This window comes from Babylonia areolata, chromosome 20, assembly GCF_041734735.1.
Source record: "Babylonia areolata isolate BAREFJ2019XMU chromosome 20, ASM4173473v1, whole genome shotgun sequence".
NCBI classification, from domain to species: domain Eukaryota; kingdom Metazoa; phylum Mollusca; class Gastropoda; order Neogastropoda; family Buccinidae; genus Babylonia; species Babylonia areolata.
The window spans coordinates 2,478,275-2,488,776 of NC_134895.1; the positions used below are offsets into that span (position 1 = coordinate 2,478,275).

At 43.8% G+C, this 10,502-nt stretch overlaps 1 protein-coding gene across 1 annotated transcript in view; it reads right to left on the reverse strand.

Annotated features, from left to right (window-relative positions):
* The window catches only part of LOC143294844 (uncharacterized), a 363,289-nt gene that overhangs the window by 198,496 nt on the left and 154,291 nt on the right, over nt 1-10,502 (reverse strand). The window contains exons 25-27 of the mRNA XM_076606352.1: nt 9,848-9,901; nt 8,114-8,167; nt 5,010-5,093 (exon numbers count right to left, since the gene is read on the reverse strand). Coding sequence (XP_076462467.1) covers nt 5,010-5,093; nt 8,114-8,167; nt 9,848-9,901 — 192 coding nt within the window. The remainder of the gene's footprint in view (nt 1-5,009; nt 5,094-8,113; nt 8,168-9,847; nt 9,902-10,502) is intronic.

Consider the following 10,502-nt stretch of genomic DNA (forward strand, 5'->3'; position numbering starts at 1 on the left):
GGGTATCTAAACGTTTACGCATAATGATAACAACAATATATCGATTTTATTTTTAAGCGATAAGATTCTGATAATTAGAACAACAATGAAATTCAAAATACCTATCTTTGGAATTTTCTGCATATACCATGTCAGACAGAGGGTTTATTTCAGCTGAGCGAGTGCCTGCGGGCCATGGTGAAGGAAAAAAAACAACCACCAAAAAAAACAAAACAAAACAAAGCAGTTAAACTGCCTATGCTGCCTTTAGCAGTTGATGAATTGCCAAGTCAGTAAAGGACATAGCCCAGAGCACAGAGCAATAGGATGTTACAAAGGATTGAGTTGTTTAGTAATAGCCCAGCTCTGATTATTACCTACAAGATCCTCGCCCCAATAGGTTCTGAATTAACATACATTACCAATCAACGAAATAAATGCAGGGACAGACGAACGACGTTCAAAAACGAATCTTAGGACCTGAGAATCGTGTCGTTTCTTACATTTCTGCCAACATTATTTTGTAGAATAAAATACACCACTGAAAAATTATATTTATGACAGGCTTTTTAAAAGAAAAAAGCTCAATCCAAAATCCCGAAAAAAAGTATCACCTGCAATAAACCACTGAAACCAATTTGTATTTGTATTTCTTTTTATCGCAACAGATTTCTCCGTGTGAAATTCGGGCTGCTCTTCCCAGGGAGAGCGCGTCGCTAGCGACACTACAGCGCCACCCATTTTTTGTGTGTAGTTGTATTTGATTTTCCTATCGAAGTTGATTTTTCTAGAGAATTTTGCCTGGAACAACCCTTTTGTTGCCGTGGGCTCTTTTATGTGCGCTAAGTGCATGTTGCAAACGAGACCTCGGTTTATCGTCTCATCCGAATGACTAGCGTCAAGAACACCACTCAAGGTCTAGTGGAGGGGGAGAAAATATCGGCGGCTGAGCCGTGATTCGAACCAACACGCTCACATTCTCTCGCTTCCTATGCGGACGGGTTACCTCTAGGCCATCACTCCACTTCAAAGATTTCAGTTTCTACTCTGTGATCTTACCTACAGAACTGGCGACGATTCTTTTGAATGTTACCTGATAACGTATACATATATATTTATATTTACAGCTATACATATTCTGTGTGCGTATGGGCGTGTATGTGCGTGCGTGCGTGCGTGCGCGTGCGTGCGTGAGTATGTTAACAATGCAAGTCTTCATTTATCTTGTATGCTAGAACCTGTGGCAGACGGAGCGTGCTGTTCAAGCTACGGGTTCCCAATGGACTGTCCCTTTTCGCCCTTCAACCTCTTCAGCACACTATTGCCCCAGACCGTGCCCAGCGACACCTGGCTTTCCCGTGTGAGCACAAACATGTTCCAGTGGAGCACGATCATGTCCTGTGTGGGTGCCAAAATGTCCAAAGGTGAGCACTGCAACAGCTGTGTCTCAAAACTCTACCCACAAGGAGAGCATTAGGTTATGTCACCTTAGACAACTTGCTACAGTGGGCACTATCCTTGCTCAAAGTACTAATGAAATGCCGCGTCCATTCCGCCTGGCGTGGTAGGACGTGAACAAAGTGGGGATGTAAAAACAATAATGACAACAACAGTAACACACACACACACACACACACACACACACACACACACACACAAGAAACAACAGTAGCAATAGCACAACCACCTCCTTTACCAACACCAAAAATAATACCGACAAGAAGAAGAGAAGAAGAGGAGGAGGAGGAGAAAGAAGAAGAAGAAGAAGAAGAAGAAGAGGAGTATTATTCAGTAATATTCTTTTCTTTTTTTTTCCTGCGAATTATATCTTGTTTTTTAAACAAAAAAATTGTTGATACACTAAATACTTCACATTACAATATGAAATACACCAAAATATAATGATCCCCATAATACATAGGTTGTGCAAGATATTACCCGCAGCAGTCTGGAATGAAAAAAGGAAAGTAATAGCTAGACATGAGAACTTCACTGAAACAACAATAGATGAATAACACTACGTCGTCTGTTTTTGCTTTTCCTTTTCTACTGGTTTATCGTATATCATATACACAGGTACTGAAATTCGCTGTTCAACATGTGCAAAAACTATAAATAAAATGTTTAATGTGTTTTGTGCAGATAATATTCATATTGACATATTCTAATTACTTCGTTATAACCTAGCTTCAAAAAAACCGAACGTTAGCGTGAAGATGCTGAAGATGTGAGGATCGCCACCCTTTTTCGTTCGCAGGCTGCACCTCTAACTTTAACTCTTTTTTTTTTTTCTTTCTTTTTTTTTCTCTTTTTTGCTGCCCCATCATCTGCGCCATTTCAGTGGCATTACTCCCACGCCGCTCATTCCGAGTTCTCCATTAACAGCCACACCCGGGCTCGTCTGTCGCAGTCCCAGTGCCGGCAGTCCACAGGGAACCTAGGTTGCCAGAAGGCCACACACCAGAGAAGACCCTGCACTGCTGCTGTCTCACAGTAACTCTTTGCAGGACTGGACCGTCTTCATCTCACCACTTCGCTGGCTACCTGTACCGTGTTCACAGGGTGGATGCGAGCTGGTATGCTCCGTGTGTGCGTGCGTGCGTGTGTGCGTGTGTGTGTGCGTGCGTGTGTAACCACTGGATCCCGATAATCACGTTGTGTGGGATCGTTTCCACGCGCATTTGATCTTCTGCACACGAGGTAGCAGTGACGCCACGAGAGGGGCTGAGGAAGGCAGCAGCACGCCATACAGATGTTGATGCTGGGAGACATGGGAGGGAAAACTCTCCAGCATTAATCCTGCAGGTGCTTCCGGGCTTGGTTTGAAACCAGGGACCTCAGAGACGCCACGGGTGACAGACAAGCAACGTTCTGACCTGTCCGTTGTCACATCAGCATGTGTGTGACGAGTTAACAAGAGTGTGAAGAAGAAATGATAATTATGATCATCGAACTGATTTCAAAACCAAAAACGTTACAATTGCACGAAATGTCACGAACTAAAATCTTTGTTGTTGTTGTTGTTTTGTTTTTTGTTGTTTATTTTGTCTACCCTTTCAGTAAAGAAATGTTGTGTCCATGATGTTGGTCCTTTCCCCACTTTATTTTCGGTATCTTAGTGTCTCAAATGTATGTATGAACTCCCGCTGCAAACAGGCCCGTGGCCTTGCAGTAAAATATTTCCGAGTTCTGAATCACTAAGAGTATGGACAACACACAGGCTTCACAGAAAGTGCTGGTCCACCTTTCCACAAGGACGTCAAACAAACACAGTCCAAACCCTTTCATTTTGGGGGCAGACGTTTAACTCACTGAACCCTGCGCTCGGAAGTTCGTTTCATTGGAACGGTTTTCCACGTTCCTACATTTGTATAAACCGCAATCAAAGAGAACTAACTTCAACAGTATTCTTGTCTGTGTCCACACGTGTGTGTGGAGGAGACAAAATCATCCCAGTCTTCTTCTTTGTTCGTGGGCTGCAACTCCCACGTTCACTCGTATATACACGAGTGGGCCTTTACGTGTATGACCGTTTTTACCCCGCCATGTAGGCAGCCATACTCCGCTTTCGGGGGTGTGCATGCTGGGTATGTACTTGTTTCCATAACCCACCGAACGCTGACATGGATTTTATAGGATCTTTAACGTGCGTATTTGATCTTTTGTTTGCGTATACACACGAAGGGGGTTCAGGCACTAGTAGGTCTGCGCATATGTTGACCTGGGAGATCGGAAAAATCTCCACCCTTTACCCACCAGGCGCCGTCACCGAGATTCGAACCCGGGACCCTCAGACTGAAAGTCCAACGCTGTAACCATTCTGCTATTGCGCCCGTCATCCCAGTCAATTTCTGTATGCTTCCTACGTTTTTCCTCATCAGTATAACAGGAAAGCTTGCCGAGGCTATATATAAGCCCATGAGGATGAATGGGTTATTACAACAAAGAAACAAAGAACGGCACTGGGCAATTTCAAGCGCAATCGCTCGCAGAACAGTATCACCCACTGTCCTACAAAGTGTCAGAATCAGAGTTACACACAGTGGTCACTTCGAGCGGACCATCGCTGTTCGTGAAGTCTGCATGATACATGTACCGAACGAAATAGTGAAACAAAGCTTAGTATTAATGATGCTGTTCATATCATCCTTGCAGCAACAAGAAATAATATCGTTCCCTTTTGCAGATTTTCATCAAATCTACAGAAACAATACTGGTAATTAAAGTGCTTGCCTTCCCTTCCGTAAATGAAATGTTTCCCTTCCATAAACGAACAATAACAATTTGTTGGCTGCATAGACGGCTCTTAAAATGACAGCACGAGCAAAACTGCCAGAAACTCACACCCCCTCCCCCCTCTCCCACACACACCTTCTTCTTATCCTTTGCCTGGAAGTTTGCAAATTGGCAGAGATTCAGGGGAGAAAAAAGCAAATGCAACTTACAGATGTGATCACCTTTGCTGGAATAGTTTTCCCAAATTAACATATTTCAGCATGAAATTTCAACCAACAGTGGGGACACACACACACACACACACACACACACACACACAAACTGTAACAAGACAAAGGGAGAAGGGAAGACAGAAGATGGCCGTGAAGGCTGAAAGCTGATACGATCAAAGCCACAGAGAAGTGAAGTGTAAGGCGAGTTGTACAACAGCGCACGTGAAACCCGTAGCTTGACGCCCAGTCTGTCCTGGCCTTTAGCAGAACACAAACCCCCAAACCCTAACAGCTGTCTAACTACGCTTCTACAAGCCATGAGCCATGAGCGGGGTATAACAGCTGTTGCCAAGACTACTCTACAAAGAAAAAAAAAAACAAGGAAAAAGAATCCATCTAAAGGTCAAGGCCAGTGCAAAAAAAAAAATCGAGGTCAAGGTCGGTGCGAAGAGGCCAGAGAGCATGAGGTCAAGGACCGGCGTGCCAGGTCAAAGGTGACAGAGTGCAGACGGACGGAGTGTGGAGAGGGGAGAGGGGGTGGGGGCTGACCGCGACATGCAGAAAAACTCCAAAGAGAAGTACTTTGAGCGAGGCGACAATGTCCTCCCATACCGCTTGACCGTTCTCCGACACCAGGCCAGGGATGCCAGGGGTGCCCGGGCTGCCCTGCAACAGTGGACACATCACACAGATCACACACCACACATTACATATCACATATATCACACACACACACACACACATCACACACACCAGGTCAGGGATGCCAGGGATGACCTCAAACAGTGGACACACACATATCACACACGTATCACACACACATATCACACACACATCACACACACATATAACACACATATCACAAACACATATCACAAACATATCACACACGTATCACAGATCACACACGTATCACACACACATATCACACACGTATCACACACACACATCGCACACACATCACACACACAATCACACACACACATCACACACACACACACAATCACACACGTATCACACACACACACACACACATGCCACACACACACATCACACACACACACACACACACACACATCACAACACACACACACACACACACACACACACACACACACACACACACACACACAAGGTATTTTCAACAACAGTCGATTATATATATATATATATATATCACAACACAGAGAGAGAGAGAGAGAGAGAGAGAGAGAGAGAGAGAGAGAGAGAGAGAGAGAGAGAGGGGGGGGGGTATTTTCAACAACAGTCGTCACAAAACAAAACAATGTATCCTGGTCCACTGACGTGACACCATGGACGAATCTCCTCAAAACAAACGCGCTATCTCTGTGTATCTCTCTCCATCTCTCACTCTCACACACACATTTTCACAAACACGCTCTCTCTCTCCATCTCTCTCTCTCTATTGCACACACACACACACACACACACACACACACACACACACACACACGCCGGTCCACAGCTGATCATATGGTAAAATTAACAAGCAACAGTTTGCACGACGGAAAAATATCATTGCAACATTTATTACGTTAAAAAGGCTTATGAACAAGTATGGCATCGTCGACTTCTGTACAAGATTAAAACAATTGGTATAACTTGTCATAATTATGTACAATTATATTAATGACTTTTTATCGAACAGACAAATAGAAATAAGAGTAGGAAACACGTATTCTAGTTCGCAACCACTTCAAATGGGCTTGCTTCAGGGATCACTTATTGCACCTATGTTGTTTAACATACTGATAGCAGATATGTCAGGTCAGGTCATTAGATCTGCTACTGGTAACCTGTAATCCAGTACAACCTGTTCAGGGTCGGGTTGCCGGCGACTAAACCGGCACTCCCACCGCTCCCTTCCGGGACTGGTGAGGCGGGTGGCTAGACACCCTTATGGAATTAAAAACGAGATCCATAAAAGGGGCGTCGGCTCAGGAGAGCCACCAACGGCCATTCAGCTCCACCGTGCTGTGTGCATGCCACATGCAGTTGGCCCCCGGGGTGTGTCTACCCATGCATGCGAAGTCTGGATCCGGCTGAATCTGCGGAAGAAACCTATCGGTTCAACGGAGAGGAAGGCGGTTACAGCAACGCACTGTGGAGTGCAGAGAGCAAGATGAGACACTGAAAGGATATCTTGGTCATCCACTGCATCCGTGCTCATCCTTCAGTCGTCTCGACTTAGTCTTGCTGGAAATTGGTGGACCCGGACGAGAGAGTGAGGTCGACGTTGCGCAACTCCTCTTCACTTTAGACAAACTCATCGCGCAAGTCATCAGTCCTCCTTAATGACCATATACCGAAAATATTATCAAAAGAAACAATGTTATCGCAGTTCGCTGATGATATGTTTGTGGATGAAGGTGACGATGAAACGCAAAACTCCAATCAGGGTATTCAGGGTATTGGATTATACAAAGAAAGTTTACCAGCGCGAAATTGATAAAATTAGCAAATTCATGACAGAAAATGACAAACCCTATCATTAGAGAAAACGAACATGATGCTCTTTAATTCGGGGTATGATCCCGAAAAACTCCCTGTATTTACTTTAGGTGGGACTGTCATACATTATACACAGACTGTCAAATTTCTGGGAGTTTTTCTAACATCCAAACTTACCTGGAAGCACCGCATTGAGTACATAATAAACACAGCGACAAAAAGTCTGAATTTTCTCCAGGTTGTTAGCAAACAACATTGGGCACAGGAAGTCAAAGCGCTTATATCTTTGTCAACCGCTCTTGTACGTTCGAAGCTGACATGTGCAAAGGAGGTGTTCTTCAGTGCACCACAATACCTATCAAAAAAGTTACAATGCATAGATTGCAAAGTCCATAAGCTCGCTCTGGGAGTCCTATCACACACATCAGTCTTAGGGACTTACAGAGAAGCAGATCTATTACGCCTTGATGAACACAGAAAAGTATCTGCCACAAAATGTGTTTTAAGAAGCTCAGTTTACGACACTTTCTCCAAAAATGAAGCACATTTAAAATCAGACAAAGATTTTGTAAAGTATCAGTATCAGTAGCTCAAGGAGGCGTCATTGTGTGTGTGTGTGTGTGTGTGTGTGTGTGTGTGTGTGTGTGTGCGCGCGTGTGCGTGTGTGTCAATGTGTCTGTGTGAACTTATGTATATCATATGTGTGTGCTTGTTTGTTTGTTTCTCTGTGTGTTTGTGTGTGTGTGTGTGTGTGTGTGTGTGTGTGTGTACGTGTGTGTGTGTGTGTGTGTGTGTGTGTGTGTGTGTGTGTGTTTCCGTGTGTGTGTGTGTGTGTGTGTGTGTGTGTGTGACCGTGTGTGTGTCCATGTGTGTGTGCGTGTGTGTGAATCTGTCTGTGTGAACTTATGTATATTAAATGTGTATGTTTGTTTCTTTGTGTGTGTGTGTGTGTGTGTGTGTGTGTGTGTGTCTATGTGTGTCTGTGTGTCCATGTGTGTGTGCATGTGTGTCTGTCTCTCTCTCTCTCTCTCTCTCTCTCTCTCTCTCTCTCTCTATATATATATATATATATATATATATATGTGTGTGTGTGTGTGTGTGTGTGTGTGTGTGTGTGTGTGTGAGTCTGTGTGTCTGTGTGAATGTGTGTGTGTGTCTACGTGTGTCTGTGTCTGTGTGCGTCTGTGTGTGACCGGCAGTCAGGACACACCCACCTTCTCTCCAGGTTCACCTTTAACACCGGTGAGTCCTTGAGAGCCTGCAGGTCCCTGGGGAAATCACAACGATGATGTCAGTAACAAACCAAACATCCACTCGTCGTGTTAACGTGCTGTCACCAAACACACAGGTCCCTGACAAAATAACAACATCAGTAACAAACCAAACATCCACTCATCGTGTTAACGTGCTGTCACCAAACACACAGGTCCCTGACAAAATAACAACATCAGTAACAAACCAAACATCCACTCATCGTGTTAACGTGCAGTCACCAAACACACAGGTCCCTGACAAAATAACAACATCAGTAACAAACCAAACATCAGCTCATGTAAACAAGCAGTCACCATAGATCCCTGCCTAAATACCAACAACAACATCAATAACAAAACAAACATCAGCTCATCTAAACAAACATACAACAACAACAACAAAACAAACACCAGCTCATCTAAACAAACATACAACAACAATAACAAAACAAACACCAGCTCATCTAAACAAACAAACAACAACAATATCAACAACAACAAAACAAACACCAGCTCATCTAAACAAACATACAACAACAACAACAACAACAACAAAACAAACACCAGCTCATCTAAACAAACATACAACAACAATAACAAAACAAACATCAGCTCATCTAAACAAGCATACAACAACAACAACAAAACAAACACCAGCTCATCTAAACAAACATACAACAACAACAACAACAACAAAACAAACACCAGCTCATCTAAACAAACATACAACAACAATATCAACAACAACAACAACAACAACAACAACAAAACGAACACCAGATCATGGAAACAGGCAGTCATCAAGGACAAACACAGAAGACCATTTCTTCTCACTGGTGACACGGTGAGTGCAATGTGTGTTTGTTTCTTTGTTTTCGGGGTGGGGTGTGGGGGTGGGGAGTTAATGTTATTGTTTTCATAGTGATCGTCAAAGTGCAGGATGGAAAAAAAAAAGCAGCACGAACATCAAATCTTCTCTCTCTCTCTCTCTCTCTCTCTCTCTCTGTCTCTCTCACACACACACACACACACACACACACACACACACACACACACATTCTGTCTCTCCCTTCCAAGCAACAACACAATATAAAATGATACACAATGTAACACAACAGAATGCAACACAATGTAAGGCAACACAATGCAATACAAAACAATGCAACACAACACACAACCACACAACACAACGTAACACAACAAAACGTAACGCAACACAGAACAACACAATGTGACGCAACACACAACACTGCAAGCACAACGTAACACAACACAGAAGAACAGAACACATCGTAACGCAACACAAAACAACACAACACAACGTAACGCAACACACAACAACGTAACGTAACGCAACACAGAACAAAACAACACAACGTGACGCAATACAGAAAAACACAACACAACGTAACGCAACACAGAACAACGTAACGTAACGCAACACAGAACAAAACAACACAACGTGACGCAATACAGAAAAACACAACACAACGTAACGCAACAGAATACAACACAACGCAACACAACACACAACACAACGTAACACAACACAGAACAACACAACGTAATGCAACCCAAAACAACACAGAACAGCTAAACGCAACACAGAACGCAACACAGCACAGCACAGCACTGCACTGCACAGCACAGCACAGCACAGCACAGCACAGCACAGCACAGCACACTCACACTCACCCTGGGTCCAGGGGGTCCAGGGAAACCAGACTGACCGCGGTCCCCTGGGCTTCCCTGTCAGTGTGACCAACATCAAATCAATCCATCAATACATCAACCCGCTCCCTGTCAGTGTGACCAACATCAAATCAATCCATCAATACATCAACATGTTCCCTGTCAGTGTGACCAACATCAAATCAATCCATCAATACATCAACCTGTTCCCTGTCAGTGTGACCAACATCAAATCAATCCATCAATACATCAACCTGCTCCCTGTCAGTGTGACCAACATCAAATCAATCCATCAATACATCAACCTGCTCCCTGTCAGTGTGACCAACATCAAATCAATCCATCAATACATCAACCTGCTCCCTGTCAGAGTGACCAGCATCAAATCAATCCAACAATACATCAACCTGCTCCCTGTCAGTGTGACCAACATCAAATCAATCCATCAATACATCAACCTGTTCCCTGTCAGTGTGACCAACATCAAATCAATCCATCAATACATCAACCTGTTCCCTGTCAGTGTGACCAACATCAAATCAATACATCAATACATCAACCCGCTCCCTGTCAGAGTGACCAACATCAAATCAATCCATCAATACATCAACCTGCTCCCTATCAGTGTGACCAACATCAAATCAATCCATCAATACAT